Source organism: Odocoileus virginianus, chromosome 1, assembly GCF_023699985.2.
Source record: "Odocoileus virginianus isolate 20LAN1187 ecotype Illinois chromosome 1, Ovbor_1.2, whole genome shotgun sequence".
Classification (NCBI taxonomy): domain Eukaryota; kingdom Metazoa; phylum Chordata; class Mammalia; order Artiodactyla; family Cervidae; genus Odocoileus; species Odocoileus virginianus.
The window spans coordinates 46,802,889-46,820,111 of NC_069674.1; the positions used below are offsets into that span (position 1 = coordinate 46,802,889).

General features: G+C 42.9%; 1 protein-coding gene across 1 annotated transcript in view; it reads left to right on the forward strand.

Annotated features, from left to right (window-relative positions):
- The window catches only part of NFE2L3 (NFE2 like bZIP transcription factor 3), a 31,779-nt gene that overhangs the window by 6,661 nt on the left and 7,895 nt on the right, over positions 1–17,223 (forward strand). The window contains exon 2 of the mRNA XM_070467684.1: positions 14,021–14,188. Coding sequence (XP_070323785.1) covers positions 14,021–14,188 — 168 coding nt within the window. The remainder of the gene's footprint in view (positions 1–14,020; positions 14,189–17,223) is intronic.

Consider the following 17,223-nt stretch of genomic DNA (forward strand, 5'->3'; position numbering starts at 1 on the left):
GTGACCCAATGGACTGTAGCCCACCAGGCTCCTCTGTCCATGGGATCTCCCAGGCAAGAATACTCGAGTGGGTTACCATGTCCTCCTCCAGGGGATCTTCCCAACCAAGGGATCAAACCCATGTCTCCTGATGCAGGTTTAAGGCAAAATTTCTTTCCCAGGGAGACTTTAGTTTTGTTCCATTTTGCCCTGAAAGACTTTCAGTTGATTGGATGAGGCCCACTTGGATTATCAAAGACACTCTCTTTTACTCAGTCACCTGGTTGGGTGCCACTGTTAACCCACATCTGCACAGTACCTCAGTACCTCCACAGCAACACTGGGTTAGCATCTGATGGCATTCTGGGTCCTGTCGCCTGGCCACACTGACATGTAAAACCAGTCATCACCCCATCCCAGCTCCATCTCCTCCTGGGCAACCTCCATGAGGCTTAGTGTCCAAATGGTAACAGGTGAATATTAACTTCTTTCTGGGAAAGTTCTTTGAGCATTAAATCATACTGTTTGTTAAAGGGCTAGTGCAAGTTTTAGCATAGTAACAGATATCCAGCAAGTGATTTGCTCTCATTGCTCCAGAGCTAGGAATGTCAAACTCCCAGGAAACCCCTGACATCTGGAGGAAATGGCGGATGACTGTGAGGTCTTGCAGGAGGCCTTGGGCTTGTTGAGGAGGCAGAATCCTTACGGCTCATCTGAAAGAAGAGCTGCTTAGCCTTACTTTAGAGCTGGGTTTCTCATCCCAGTGACTGTGTCAGTTACCTGGTTGCTTGATACAATGTAAATTTCAGGGCCCACCTGAAACTGGCTGAATCAGAGCCTCTCAGATGGGGCTTGGGATGGATCTGCAGTTTCTCAGGCATCCACATGATTCTTCTGCCACCCCATCTTGATCTCAGCCATGGTGTTACTGCCTTAGGGCTTTTTGATTCCCAGCAATGTAGGAATGGAGGGTGGAGGGGTGTGGGCAGGGGACAGTGCCTGGTTGAAAACTATCCTTCTGAATTTAAAGCCCAAAAGAGCTCATAGACTGAGCCAAAGTACCTGCTTGGGCAGCAGGACCTGGGCTAGAGCCCTGGTTTGCCAGGTGTTGTTTTAAAGTTAAAGCCTGACCTGTGTAGTTTCTTGCTGGGAATGAGGAACTAACTTGCAAAATTAACTAATAATGAATGCAGAACTAACTTGCAAATAAATGCAGTTTAAAACTAACTCATGCTTAAGTTCTAGAATAGGTGAAGCTAGGGTACAAATATGAGAACTTTCTGGGAGTGTCTGAGAACTTTAAATGTTCTCTCTCACAGTTGAGGTACAAGTTAAATGGGTGCCTGCATTTGTCAGAATTGTGCAGTTAAGGTTTATACAGTTCTGGCCAGGTATACCCTACCTAAAAACTATGAGAGAATAATTGAGTAGTGGGGAGGGGAGGGGTGGTGGGATTAGTGATATAAGAACAACAGGTAAGGGACTTCCCTGGTGGCCCAGTGGTTAAGACTGCACTTCCAACGCAGGGGGCTTGGGTTCGGTCCCCAATCTCTTCCTGGCCTCAATCCCTGGTTGGGGATTAAGATCCCATACCTCAGGGCGCAGCCAAAAAACAAAACCAAAAAAGAATGGCAGGAAATTGTTGATCATTTTTGAAACTGGATGATGGGTTCATGGAGGGCTTGCTTTATTATTTTCTGTTTATTTTATGTGTTTGAAATTTTCCATTGTGAAGAAAATACAAAAACATCATGCATGTTGAAGGCTGCTTGGCCTGTCCTGCCTGCTGGAGTGATGTAGCATTACATGAATCTCTCCTGCTCCCCCCTCCCCACCTCTCCTCTGCTCTGCCCTGCCCTCTCCTGGTCCCTCTGCTCCCCCCTGCCCTCCCCTCTCCAAGGCCCTCAGCCTGCACCTGGGGATTACTTGTGGGAGAAGCAGCTCCTTTTAAAATCAAAGCCTGCAGGTTGGAGTTCATGCCCTTGTGTCCCAGGTGTTGAACCTCCTGTTTGGAAACACTGGTTGTTTTCATACCCGGCTTCTCCTGGTGGGCAGTCACATTGAATGGCTTAGTTTCAGCCTTGTGGAGGATGCTTGCCAATTTTTTTAGCTGCTTCCTCTAGGAGCCTTCAGAAATGAGTTTAGTCTCTAGCACATGTTAGGGTGAGCAGTTTCCAGCCCGTAATAGCAAATGGAGAGAATGGATAATGGAGTCCCATCCCTCGTCCCTGTCACCAGCTTAACAATCACCAGTGCAGGGCCAGTCTTGGCTCATCTGTCACTCCCCTTGTCCCTCCCGCCATTAGTTTGAAACAAATTCCAGACATCATTTCTTGTGATTCTTGTGCCAGCTCTTTGCAGGGACTTAGTCAAGAGAAGAAAAAAGCCTGGATTTTTTCCTTTCCTGTTCTTCCCACTACCTTTATCAACTCAGAAAATCTTCTATAAATATTTTAGGGTGTATCCCTAAAGGACCCTTCTAAACATCAACACAATGCCAAGACCATACCTAAAAAAAATCAGCAAAAATTTGTTATCACTGAATGTCCAGTTTGTATTCAACCCCAGTTATGATAAATTTTTTCACAGTTGGTTTGTTGGACTCGCAATCCAAGTAAGATCAGTACCATGCACTGTAGCCAGCTGTTCTGCTTGATATTCAGAGAGGGACTTGCTTTATTTATACAGAGCGAACTCTTCCCATGTCTGCAGTTCTTATCTGTGTGATGCAAGTGGGAGCCATCGCGGGTCGTGGTGCAGTTGGCTTTCCTGTAGGAAGAGGGAACCCTTCTTCCTACAGAAGAGGAAATGAGTCTTCGGTGAATGACTTCTCACAGCAGCAACAGGGGTGTTGGGACACCCAGCGACTACCAGTGGAAGGTGGAGCCCCGGGTAGGGGGAGAAATGTTCAGGCCTCTCCTGTTTCCCCCATCTCCCCCTCCAGCCTCCTACTGTACCCTCCCACCAGTGAATCCTGCTGGGAGCCCCAGAGTGTGCAGGGCTCAGCTTCTGGGGGACACATGGGGACCTGGGGGGGGGGGCAAACTGCTCAGGACAGTGTCCATGAGCAGGCTGTCAAGTAAAAACACCTGCAGCCACACTCTTTTAAGTCATTTACCAGGTCTGTGACTTAACAGCAAGTTGCTTAACCGCTCTGTGCCTCAGTTTCCCCCTTCATAAGAGCAGAAAGGAGGAGTACCTGGGATGCCAGGCAACTTCAGTGAGATCATGATTGTGGTGCCTGGCCCAGAGTGAGTGCTCAATCAGTGTGAGCTATAATTATTATAAACTGCTGCAGCAAACCACCCAAGCCAGACAGGACAGTCTCTCTTTATCTGGCTCCTTGTTTCTCTCCAGACCTGATGACTCCAGCTTACTTCCAGCCTAGAGCCAGGGCCTCAGAATTCTTTGGCCGTCATCCCTCTCCTTCTGATGCCATCCTTCTCGTAGGCTCCACACTGTTCTTTGCCTTTGAAGGTCCTTCCAACCCTAAAGGTCACAGCAGGTCTCAGTCCCTCCCCCCTCAGATGACTAAATGAAAGGCCCAGCCAGCGAAGCCAGCCAGAACTGTTCACAGAGTGTTTTCAGGGTCAAATTCTCCATCTTCCTCTTCCGGTCCCAACACAGGATAGTTGGTACCAAGTCAGAAATCATGCTGCCAGATCCCAGAACTTCCAAGACTCAGCAAAGAGAAGAGTCCGGCTTTGCTTCTTTCTCCCCTCTCCACTATCCTTCATTGTCTCTGAAAACCTTCCTTTGAGGCTCAGCTCTGCTCCCTAACTCACCTGTGGTGGCACAGATGAGTTAACAGCCGGAGGACAGGTGTCAGAAGGGTACAACCCTCCTTACCAGCAGGGAAGGATGTGGGAGAGGGGTAGTTAGGAAGTTTGGGATTGATACGTTCACACTGCTGCAGTTGAAATAGACAACCAACAAGGACCTACTGTATATAGCACAAGGATATTGTTTAGTTGCTCGATATTCTGTAATAACCTAAATGGGAGAAGAATCTGAGAATGAATAAACACATGTATGTAAAAAGTGAAAGTGTTAGTTGCTCAGTCATGTCTGACTCTTTGCGACCCTCCAGGCTTTCTGTCCATTGGATTCTCGAGGCAAGAATGCTGGAGTGGGTTGTCATGCCCTTCTCCAGGGAATCTTACCGACCCAGGGGGATACATGTATATGTCTCACTGCCACCTGAAACTAAGACAACATTATTAATCAACTAAACTCCAGTATAAAATAAAAATTTAAAAATTATTTACAGCCCAGTAGGAAAGAAAGGACCCAAATAATTGTAATTTTACATAGAATAGAAGGCATGTCATAGGAGAAACCCTGTAGGTCATGGGATTTTTGAGACAGAAGAACCCAGTTTTAACTAAGGGGCCCAAACCGAGAAGGTTTGGATCCATGCGGAGGATGGGGTGGCTAGGCTCCCAGCGGTCAGGGCTGTGGTGGGAGGGCCTGCCTTTTCACCAGCTGCCAGTTCAGTGCAAGTCCCTGGGTGGTGTTGAGCACCCCAGCTCACAAGTTTACGATGGTTTCCTGTGGTGAGCATGGAAACTTTCTTCTCCTTTTTTTTTTTTAAAATTGAGTCCCAGCCTGAGAGTAAAAATCACCTACCTACACACAAATAAAAAGTAACTTAATGATGGGTTTTGCTTACCCATTCTTTGAGAGCATGGACCATAAATCTCCAGTATATACAACAGTGCTTGTAAAACACTTGTACTGTCTTTTTCAGCTCCTTGTCATTGAGTTGAGGAAAACAGGAAAAGAAGAAAGCAAAGAGATAGTAATTACTGGCTACTAGGGGCTGGGGTCACTTTCTCTTGGGGTTCTGATTGAGTTGTCAGCAGTTAGTCATTAATTACAACTCTTCAGAATCAAAAAGCAGTAGAAAGGACTGATTAATGTTTGCATAGTATCTTAAAATGTATAAAGTGCTTTTCCTCAACCAATTCCTTAAAATATGAATTAGAACTCTTCCCCTTCATGTCCAGACAAGGAGACTGAGAGCCTGAGGGGCCCAAGGTCACAGCTGGTAGGATTAGGAGTGGCCTCTTTTACGCAGCTGTTTTTGGACATGAGCCTTCCTAGCCAGGGGGCTTTTGTGGGACCTTGTGGACTGCGCAGAGTAGACAAGTACAATAGCCCTTTCTCACTTTCTAAACAGAAATAATATTGGACCTTCCTCCCCTCCTTGTCTTGGGTTCCTGGTGTCTCCACCACCCCCCGCTTAACTGTCACAAATCCCTGGGAAGAGGACTCTCTCTGAGCCCAAGTTTAGTGGGCAGGATGTTTCTAAGGGAGCACCTTTTGAATTTGCAGCTGTGGAAGGGAATACAAGAAAGCAAGTTTGCACGGAAGCAGGAGTCAAGCTGTGGAGCAGGTAGGCAGTGCCAGGAGCTCTGGGGCTTATGTGGCCCTTCACAGTGGTCCCATGATGGCTGAGGTGGCCAGGCCTTTGTGCTCTGTCTGCCCAGTCCTGGGATGTAGGTGCCCCAGGAAGGCTGTGACCTTAGGTGAGGGGGCCCTAGGTAGGCGAGGCATTCTGTAAAGGCCCAGCTGGAGGCTCTTTGCTCCCAGGTCAAGGAGAATTCTTTCCAACTTTCCAGTGAGGAGTTCTGATGTTCCATAAAGCTTCCCAATTCTTTTTTCTTCGAAACCAGCACGACAATGATACCAAAAAAGAAAAAGAAAGAATCCAGGAATTACTCTTATGATATTCCTGCAAAACATTAAATAAAATGTTAGCAAGTTACACAGAAACATAGGTGCATAAAGCATTTTTTTAAATGGATGTGTTAGTTATCCATTGCTGCAGAGCAGATTGTTCTAAAACTTAATGACTTAATACCACATTTATTATCCCATTTATTATGTGAGTCAGAAATTCTGGAGTGACTTAGCTGGGTGGTTCTCCTTCCTGGTTTCAAGAGGCTGTAGTGAAGATGGTGATTGGAGTGCATTTATCCGAAGGCTGAACTGGGGCTGAAAGATCCAGTTCCAAGGTGGACCACTGACAACTGTGGTCAGGAGGCCGCAACTCTATGCCAAGTAGAGTTGGAGAGGCCAAGGCCTCTCCATAGAAAGCTTGAATGTCTCTGCAACACGAGTGCTGGCTTTCACCAGGACAAGTGATCAGAGGGAGAGCAAAGAGGAAGCCACAGGGCTGAACCATGACGCCCACCTAATAATACTCCTTTTGTCAAAAACAACTCATTAAGTCTGGCCCCAACCCTGGAGGGGGATTAATCTTTACTTCTTGAAGAAGAAGGAAAGAGTGTTACATATAATTTGTGGATATTTTTGAAACACCTTAATATTCAGTATCCATTTCTACTTTTAAAAATGCCCTTCAAAAATAAGGATAGAGCTTCATACTACCAAATCCTCAGATACAGTCTTGTATCCGCTTTCTACTCCTTATCCTGAAATGAAGGCTTTATTTTTCTTTCTTTCAAACTCAGTCCTGCCATTTGTCCTTTGGAGTCTTTATCTACAGCTTTCTGAATGTTATCCTTTCTTCTCAGTCATTGCCTTACAAACATATTCCAGCATCTCATCTTTAAAATATTGCTCTGACCCACTTCTCCACTCACTTCATAGCCAAAATTCTTGAAAGAATGGTCTGTATACTGTTTCCAATTTGTATTCTCCCATTTACTTTTCAACACAGTATCATTGGGCTTCTACCCTAAATTTTTCGAAGGCCACCCACTGCTTTCTTATTGCCAAATCCATTGGATACTTTTCTGTCCTTACTATGTGCAACCTCCAAGCAGCACTCAACACAGTCAGCCACTCCATTCTTATTGAAACAGTTTTGGATTCTGAGACACTGCTATTCTGTCTTCCCCTGCAACTCATTTCTTGTCTGCTTCAGTCTTTTCTCACCAGCTTTTCTGCTTGACCTCTGAATGTTTCAGTCCCGCAGAACCCTGTCCTGAGCCCCTTCTTGCTTTGTGCTCACTTGTTGGAATCTCACTAGTTCCTGTGTGTGTGTTTATGTTGATGTGTTCCCAGTTTTTACTTCCAGTTCAAACCTTTGCTCTAAATTCCAGATTCTCATCTCAGTAGTGTAATAGATATTTCTGCTTGACTTTTTACGTCTCAAATTTGACATTTCAAAAATGGAAGACCTCTCAGTTTCCCTTTTTAATGGTTCTGTTTGTAACTATCCACCATCTTTATTCAAACCGGAAATCTAGGTGTCATTCTGAATTTTCTTCCCTTTCGTCCATCAACAAGCCCTCTCTCATTTTCCACGGTGTATCATGGATTCTTCCGCTTCTCTGTCACCACCACCTTTTTCCAGACTGCTATTTCTGTGTGTGTGTGCTAAAGTCACTTTAGTCATGTCCAGCTCTCTGCAGCCCCGTGGACTATAGCCCGCCAGGCTTCTCTGCCCATGGGATTCTCCAGACAAGAATACTGGAGTGGGTTGCCATACCTTTCTCCAGGGAATCTTCCCAACCCAGGGATCGAATCCGGGTCTCTTATGTCTCCTGCATTGGCCAGCAGATTCTTTACCACTAGGCCATCTGGGAAGACTGTTGCCTACTGTCAATTAATTATTGTAGTAATCTCCTAACTGGTCTCCCCACTTCCACTCTTGGATTTTCTCTGTGGTTGCAGAGGAAGAAGAAATAACTGTAGCTCAGATTCCTACTCTAACTGTGACTTTTCCTGCCTTGGCCCTTTTGCTCCACATGCCTCTGTCCTTAGGGGAACTCAGGCTTTCTCTCGTCTCGAGTCTCTCCCCTACTCCTGTCAAGGACTCTTCCCCTACTGTCTTCATAGTCACCACTTGTTTCATACATACACTGATCGGAGGCTGAATGGGAGAAGGTGAGTAAAAATGCTACTACTGTTCATTAGTAGACCCCAGTAGAAAACCCAGTAGAAAAGACCCCAGAAGAAAAATGGACAGAGACCACAAAGAGTTAACAGAAAAGGAAATACAAATGCTTTTACACTTGTGAAAGCTGTTCAACCTCACTCATAAGAAGAGAAATAGAAATTAAAACTACAGCAAGATGCCAATTTTCATCTATCACATTGGCACGTTTACTGGTAGGAGTCTAAGTTAATTACCACAAACATTTTTTAGAGAGCCATTGGTTAGAATCCATCAAATAAAAAAATCCATGTATCTGTTGACCTAGCATACATTCTAGGAATTTATTTTACTTAACACATGTGTGCAAAGAAGTATGCATAAGGACATTTTCATTCTTTTTCTTTCTTTTTAAGAAATGATTGGAGACAAATATCCATCATTAAGAACCTAATCAAATCCATTGTGGTAACAGGAATGTATTGGTTTCTCTCCTCTGTACACCACTCTTTCTCTTTTTAGATCTCAGCTAAAATATCACTCCCTTGAGAGGTCTTCCCTAACCAGTCTTTCTAAAGGTGGGCCCCCCTTCTCTTTCACTTGCCATAATTTGCAGTAATTTTCTTAGTTCACTTGTATTTTGGGCTTCCTCTCCCTTCAAATGTAAGCTCTGAAGAGGCAATCTAGACTTTTTTTCCACTGTTGTATCCCCAGCATCCAGTATACTATTTGGCATTTAATATGTATTGATTGAATGAGTGAATGAATAAGGAAAGCTGTGTGATATCCTTATTGATGAAACATTATGAATAAAAAATAAGAATGGCAGGTGTGATAATGTGATGTAATACGTATTTAGTTCTCATCTGCCCCCACCTCCCGACCCCTATGTGGCAGAGTTCCCAAAGACCTTGGAATTTCCTAAACATGAGAGCAATGGGAGCATCTTTTGTTATAATATTTGGTCTCTCAGTCCTCAGTTCCTGAAATAGTTCTCGAGCCCTGAAGGTGAAAGGAAACTTTTCCTATTTATAATATGTGGTTATAACATAACCACACCTGATTTATGGGGTTGTTTTTTGTTTGTTTATTTATTTGGCTGTGCCAGGTCTTTTTTTAAAATATATGTGCCAGTCTTAATTGCAGCATATGGGATCTAGTTCCCTGACCATAGATTGAACCTGACCCCTTGCATTGGGATTGTGGAATATTAACCACTGGACCACCAGGGAAGTCTCTTCATTCTGTTGATGAGGTAGCTTTGAGAGAGCCCCCTAAAGATGGGGGCTGGTTGCCAGGGGAACCAACCACATGATGAGAGGATTAGAACTTTAACCCCCCCTCCCCCACCAGACCTCTGGGGAAGGGAGAGCAGCTGTAGATTGAGTTTAGTCACCAACAGCCAGTGATCGATCAACCATGCTTGTGTAGTGATGCCTCCATAAAAAGCCAGAAGGAGGACGTTGGAGATCTTCCAGCTTGGTGGCCACATGGTGGTGCTGGGAGAGTGGCGCAGGCGTGCCAGCTTGTGACCTTTCCACAGTCCTTACCTTTAGGCATCTGTTTGTTTCGGAGTTGTGTCCTTTTGTAATAAAATGGTAATCTAGTGAGTTAAATGTTTTCCTGAGATCTGTGAGCCATTCTAGCAAACTAATCACAACAGAGGAGGAGGAGGGTTATGGGGACCTTTAATTTATAGGCACTTGGTGGGAAGCACAGGTGACCACCTGGACTTGGAACTGACCTCTGGAGGGAGAGGCAGCAGTTTTGAGACTGAGCCTTTGACCTGTGGGATCTGATGCTACCTCTAGGTAGATAGTGTCAGAACTGAATTAAGTTATAGAACACACAGGTGGTGTCACAGAACTGCCAGGTGTGTGAAAAGCCCACACGCCTGGTGCCAGAAGTGAAGTAGCAGACCATTGAGAATGGAGGGACGACACTGTTTTCCTTTACATCAGATATCATTATTATTGAGCAGTATTCTGAAAGCATGAGCAAAGCAATTAGACAAGAAAATGAAATAAATTTAAATCATGAGAAAGAAGAGGTGAAAAAGAATTAGTAAAGCAGTCGACATGACTGTATATACTTTGGGGAGAAAATACAGATTAACAGGAATTATAATGGAAGAATAGTTTTTCTGAGACTACCTTCTGTGGTTGCCTTGGACAAAATGATTTTGCCATGTAGGAATTTTAGGGGATAACTTTAGTTAGATATAATTTCAAACTTTAAAAAAAGTTGTGAGAATAGTATATATATTTACTCAGATTTGCCTGTTGTTTACATTTGGCCCCATTTGAGTTACCTGTATATAATTACATCTATATACACATACAGTTCTTTCATTCTGAAACATCTAAGAATGAATTGCAGCCATTATGTATAGTACTTGCTAGTATGATCTATAACCAGTTAACCAGAATCAGGAAAATTTAACATGAATCTAAAACTATAATCTATTATCCATACTCAAATTTTATCTATTGCCCCAGTAATATCCTATGTAGCTACTTTTTCTCCTGGGTCTGTGTCTAACCCAGGAGCACACATTGCATTTACTTGTCAAATCTCTTAAATCACCTTTAACATGGAAAAGTTCTTTCAGTTCTTGACCTTTAGATTTTGGAAGAATATCAGCCAATTATTTTGTAAAGTGGCTCCCAATTTTGACTTGTCTGATGTTTCCTCATTACGTTAGGATTATGAACACCACAGAAATGGTATTGTATCCTTCATATTGTGTCAGGAGGCATCTTGGTTTATCGCCATATGGTGATGATAGATTTGACCACTGCTTTATTTATTTTTCTTTTGAACGTATCTTGTGTTGGGGTGCAGCCAATTAACAGTGTTGTGATAGTTTCAGATAAACAGCACAGGGACTCAGCCACACACATGCATTCTTCCCCCAAACACCCCATGCCCCCATCCAGGCTGCCACAGAATGTTTGACTACTTGGTTTAGATGGTGTTTGCCAGGTTTCTCCTGAAGGGTTGTTATTTTTCTCTTTGTAATTAAAAAGTAATCTGGGGTGATACTTTGAGGCTACTTAAAATATTATTCATCAAGTTTTTATTCCCTAGTTTCAGCATTCATTCATGATTTTCTAACTCCATCATTCTCCTTCTATATTTATTAGTTGCATTCTACTGTAAGGGAGATATTTCCCTTTTTCCTCATTTACTTGTTTATACTGAAGTGAACTCATTGGTCCTTTTATTTAACACATTTATTGAGTTATGATCCATTATTATATAATAGGGTTTTTAACCTATTTTCTTGCCATGTGATTTGTGGTCATACAGAATTTCTCTGTCTTCCGTTCTTCTCCCGAGTTTTAAGGCAGGCCATCTTACAGACTTTTGTTACCAAACTCATACACTCTGAAAGTTTCCTTATGGGCTTGATGTAGTTAGGTATTCGCCACTGGTTTCCTCTTACTGTTTATTTATGTATTGTTATAGATAACATTCTCATGTTTGCAAGTTTATGTGTCTCTCTTACATGTGTTCTATTTATTCTGATATTACAGACTAAGGGGACCTTGCTTCATGGTTCTAAAATAGATCCTGTGATTTCGAGGTTAGAAGCTCGTATGCCCACCAGCAGCAAATTTATTTGTAAACAAAGTTAACTGCCTCAGGAATCTAGAATTTTGAATTAGATTCTCTTAAGGCTTAACAAAAGAAACCTTCTCTTGGCAAAAGATTGAGGTTAAAAGAGTGTTGACCAGTCTTATCTTTTCCCTTCTTCCCTGAATTTAGATGGGAATCAGTGTTTCAGTTGCAGAAAAGAGCCAGACTATGGAATCTCATCAGAAATCACATACAAACTCTTAGGATGTTGTATATAGGAGTTCATCTGTTCAGCAACTATCCTTAAGGGTCTGCTGTGTGCCAGGCTGTGGTGTAGGCAGAGGGCATACAGCAGGAATCGAGCAGAGTCCCTGCCCTCAGGAAACTTGCATTCTAGTGGGACAGATTAGACAACAAATAAATACAATAACATCTTCAATTCAGTCGCTTAGTCAGGTCCAACTCTTTGCAAGCCCATGGACTGGAGCACCCAGGCCTCCCAGCCCATTGCCAACTCCCAGAGTTTACCCAAACTCATGTCCATTGAGTTGGTGATGCCATCCAACCATCTCATCCTCTGTCGTCCCCTTCTCCTTCTGCCTTCAGTCTTCCCAGAATCAGGGTCTTTTCAAATGAGTCAGTACTGAGCATCAGGTGGCCAAAGTATTGGAGTTTCAGTTTTAGCATCAGTCCCTCCAATGAATACTCAGGACTGATTTCCTTTAGGATGGACTGGTTATATCTCCTTGCAGTCCAAGGGACTCTCAAGAGTCTTCTCCAACACCACAGTTCAAAAGCATCAATTCTTCGATGTTCAGCTTTCTTTATAGTCCAACTCTCACATCCATACATAACTACTGGAAAAACCAATAGCTTTAACTTGATGGACCTTTGTTGGCAAAGTAATGTCTCTGCTTTTTAATACGCTGTCTAGGTTGGTCATAACTTTCCATCCAAGGAGCAAGCGTCTTTTAATGGCTGCTGTCATCATCTGCAGTGATTTTGGAGCCCAAGAAAATAAAGTCTGTCACTGTTTCTCCATCTATTTGCCATGAAGTGATGGGACCGGATGCCATTATCTTAGTTTTCTGAATGTTGAGCTTTAAGCCAACTTTTCCACTCTCCTCTTTCACTTTCATCAAGAGGGTCTTTATTTCTTCTTCACTTTCTGCCATAAGGGTAGTGTCATCTGCATATCTGAGGTTATTGATATTTCTCCCAGCAATCTTGATTCCAGCTTGTGTTTCATCCAGCCTGGTATTTCTCATGATGTACTCTGCATATAAGTTAAATAAGCAAGGTGACAATATATAGCCTTGATGTACTTTCTCTATTTGGAACCAGTCTGCCTGTTCCATGTCCCATTCTGTTACTTCCTGACCTGCATACAGATTTATCAAGAGGCAGGTCAGGTGGTCTGGTATTCCCGTCTCTTTCAGAATTTTCCAGAGTTTGTTGTGATCCCCACAGTCAAAGGCTTTGGCACAGTCAATAAAGCAGATGTTTTTCTGAAACTCTCTTGCTTTTTCCATGATCCAGCAGATGTAGGTGTTAGATACTGTGTGTTGGAAGGCTGGCGGGAATTATCCAATAGACAAGGAAATATTGTTGATGCAGAAAAGAGGATAGGGTAGCAGAAGCAATGTCTTCAAGCACATGAGCTGCTTGTGATGGAGGACATGAATAAGAGATCATTGAGGTAGGAAGACCAACATCCACAGTGTCAAGAATTTGGTACAGTGAACAGAGAAGCAAGTAAAACCAAGTGAGCCATCAGCACATTAGCCTCCTTTTTCTTCTGCTCTTGCTTTGATTTCTCTCCTTGTTTTAGCATCTGTGTATTTACATTTCTTTGACTTTTATTTTCTTTTTAAAGATTAACATTCCTATGGTTTAGAGTAGGGGGCAGTAATGCTGTCCTTGAGTTAGTCCAGTGTGTTTTGTTGCTGGAAGAGTGAAATTAAAAACAGATCCTTGGGAAGAATTTAAGAGGCCTTGATGTTATGTTAGTGGGGAAACAGTATACAGAGAAGTTTTAATATAATTGGAAGTATCAGAATATATATTATATGCTAAATGACAACTGTCTGAATGTTCAGAAGAATTCTCTAGCCTTTTAATTATCTGTCTCCTAAGATAAAGTTGAAGGACTCATCTGTATAAATAAGCATGGTTGAAAATATCAATGGAGATGTTAGTTTAAGCTTTATCATTAACTTTTTTTCAAAATAAATATTTACCTTTTTCCTGATTGTAAAAGAAATACATGTTTGTGGTAAAACATTCAAACAGTATAGAACTGTATAAAATGAAGTCAACTCTCTTTAACCTCCCTGAAGTCAGGGGGTTTATAAATGCAAATAATTTACATTATCCAGATCAGAACAGCCTGTCTCACTGAGTTTTTGAAAAGGACAAGACACAAAACTGACCTTTGTTTCAGAATTAAAATGTTTCTTTGATACCAAAATAATGAAATGTCAGTCTTAGCTTTCAACTTGGGTTTTCCTGATCACTGAGCAGTAAGTATAAAACAGTTTTAAAGATTTTACTTATTTGATGAAATGTGGATTTGTACTTAGCACATTTTGGGGTCGGTCCTTTTTATAGGAGAATGAGGTATTAAAAGGTGTGGGCCACAGTCCCCAGCATGAAGAAAATGACCAAAGATCATCAACCCAAAAGGAAAAATCACTACAGCAGAAGAATGAAGATGAAACTAAAGTAGCAGATAAGCCTGCCTGGGAGGCAGAAAAAAACACTGAATCTAGAAGTGAGGTAAGCATGTCGGAATATTCCAACCATACTATTTTGGCTTTAAGGTAGATTTTATGACTTGACAATTTGTGTTGAGAATGGATTTTATATATGTGTGCCTTACTAGAAGTAAATGTGATATATGAAAATACCTATTTTTTAAAATTGTGGATGTGGTTATTTGGTTTACAAAGGAATCAGCCATAAACCATTATATCTGGTTAAACTCACACACACCCGTCCAGAAACCCGCTAACAGGTTTTGTTGTGTTTGCAAGGGATGTAGAGATGGTTGGCATCCTGAACCCAGGAATCCTCAATCAAAACCAGCCACTTTCAGAAGTAGTAGACAGGTTGGCTAGTTCTGGGAAAGTGAGGAGAGGACCCTATAGGGACATCACCCTCAATCTGGTTGGAACTTGGGCTCACATTCTTGCTCAGTCTCCTGGTGCACCATGCTCACTGGGCATCCATGAGCCCATTTTGCATCTTTGGCCTAGGTAGAGTCGGATAGCCTCATTGACTCCTTGCAACTAATAACCACACTCGTTGAGTAGTGGAGAGAGTTGGAGAAGGGTGAACTCCAGGAGCCAGGCTGAACTCCTTCCTTCTTTAACATGGGACCTAATCTGGGTTCTACTCAGCAGTGGTCCAGACAGGTCTGTAATTCCACAGGCCTTTAATCACTTGGTACTTCCCCTAGAAGGTGGTACCCTTGCAGGTCTTGCCCTGAAGGGGCTCCCAGCCCTGCATTGCCCCAGGTGGAATTTGGGGCTGTGCCTTGAACACCCATGGAGGGTAGAGAGTACTATGCCTTGGCCCTTCTCAGGCAGCCCATCATCACTGTAGCCTTGACTTTCTAACATCACCCTGAACATAACATGATTGACAGAATGAAGTCTGAAAACAGTTCTGCTCCCTCTGCCCACTCACCACTCCCCCGCCCCTCCAGCCTGTTCTAACCTGTTTTGGGGAACTAGTTCTTCCCTGCATGCTGGGTGAAATCTAGGACAGGCCCTGTGCTAGATAATCAGACCAAAAACCTCTCTGCTCATCCCAGTGCAGCAGCTGGTAGACCGAAGCAGTGTAAATTCTCAACAAGTCTGTAGTTTCTCCATTCCTATCCCTGCTGCAGCCTCAAAGCATGGCGGGGTGGAAAAGGTGTGTGTAGCCAGCTTCTTGGGTTTCTCCAGTTCTTCTTCCCTTGTTTGTTCAGCCATCTTCTCTGAAGCTGAGGGTGTGATGGGTGGGAAGAGCTCAGAAGAGGTGTTCCTTGACTGTTGCCAGTCTGAAACTGGTTTCCCTGGACTGTAGAATGTATTTAAAACCACTGCTCTGTTGGTTAGGCACTTTCATTTTGCAGGTTCTTCGGAGACCCCTACTGGAGTCCCCTACAGCTGGGAGTCTCTCACTGTCCTTCTCAAGGCCCTGTGCACCTCCACCTCCAGGGGGCCTCTCAAGCACCTGCTGGTCCCGGAGACCTGCCCCTCACCTCCTTTGTCAGTCATCTCTCTAGCTGCAGCCCATGCTTGGCCTCTTGCCCTTCTTTTTCAGGCAAGCTCTGGATGCTCATCTGTTGTGTTCCCTAAACAAACCATGTTTCTAAGAGGTCTCTTTGAGTCCTTTTTTGCTAGTCTTTAGAAAATGTGGCGTTCACCCCAAGGAACCCCTTCCCATTTTCATTTTACCTCAGGCTATTCAACCCTTTTATGAGCTACAGTTAAATGAGATCCCACTGCAGCCTGGCATTTCACTGTGACATGCAGACGTATGCCCAGCTGCCTCCACTTTTACCCACTGGTATTCTCCCCAGGCTTGTGTTCCTTTGTAATTCATGTACCTTGCTATGGCTTTACCACCTCCTTATGCACACGCACGCGCGCACACACACACACACACACACACACACAAATGCCAGAGAATTGTCACATCAATGCCAGTGAGTGCTGCAATAACCAGGTCTGTTTTGAAGGAGACATTTCAGGTCACTTCACTGAGTGCCTCACAAACCATCTTTTTTGAGGCAAAAAAATGTTCTTAAACCAGTCTTACTGTCACTTCATTGTGTATAGATTTATGCTGTTGATTCATTTTTTTCCTGGGTATGTCTTTGCAATTATACCCCTTCACAAAGCTTCCCAGAAAAGTAGGACCTTATTTTCCACTTTTTTTGAACTGCCTATAGTAACTCACTCACTGCTAGGTAACAGACACTCATTGAAGTGATAGATCAATTAGGGAGCTTCCTTGGAGAATTTAAAATATTTCACTGCAGACGGACAAGTTTGGACAAAACTGTCTAGAAACACAATCACTTAAGAGTGTGGCATTTGTGCCTTGGTTCTTAATTATCAGACTCAGCTCCTTTTTTGTAGGTCCATGTCTCTGTTTTGCGCCAGTGTTTAAATTACACTTCTTAAAAAAAATAAATTACACTTCTTATAGGAGCTTCTAATGATAAAGCAGAAAGGAGTTATCTGTGACCACAGTGAATCACTGGCATTTGAGAATATTTAGGATGACCAACATAATTTACTCATTAGCAGTGACTTCCTTTTAGCTGCACTGCAAGCCTAAACTGCTATTAATAAAAACTAAAGGTGGGAGAGGGGATCGGGATGGGGAATACATGTAAATCCGTGGCTGATTCATGTCAATGTATGACAAAAACCACTACAATATTGTGAAGTAGTTAGCCTCCAACTAATAAAAATAAATGGAAAAAAAAACTAAATACACAAATATATACAGGTTAACTGGTTTGAAAATACGTTCTTCTCACTAAAGACAAGTTGAATTTATGTATTGTTGCATGTTTTTAAAGGTAGAAAATGTGTCCTTTTTTTTTAACATTCCTAGTGATCTCTGTTCAAAATGCAGTGAATTCTTAGCCAAAAACGGAAATGATTAGGAAGGAGGACTTTTATGTGAAGATTTAGGACTACAGTCATGTAGTCCAGAGTTTAGGCCCTCAAGTAAAAGGTACAAGCCGAGGGGTTTCTGAAGAGAACGGATGGGATTTTCTTTGTAATAGAAATAAGGGCAGGCTTAAGGGC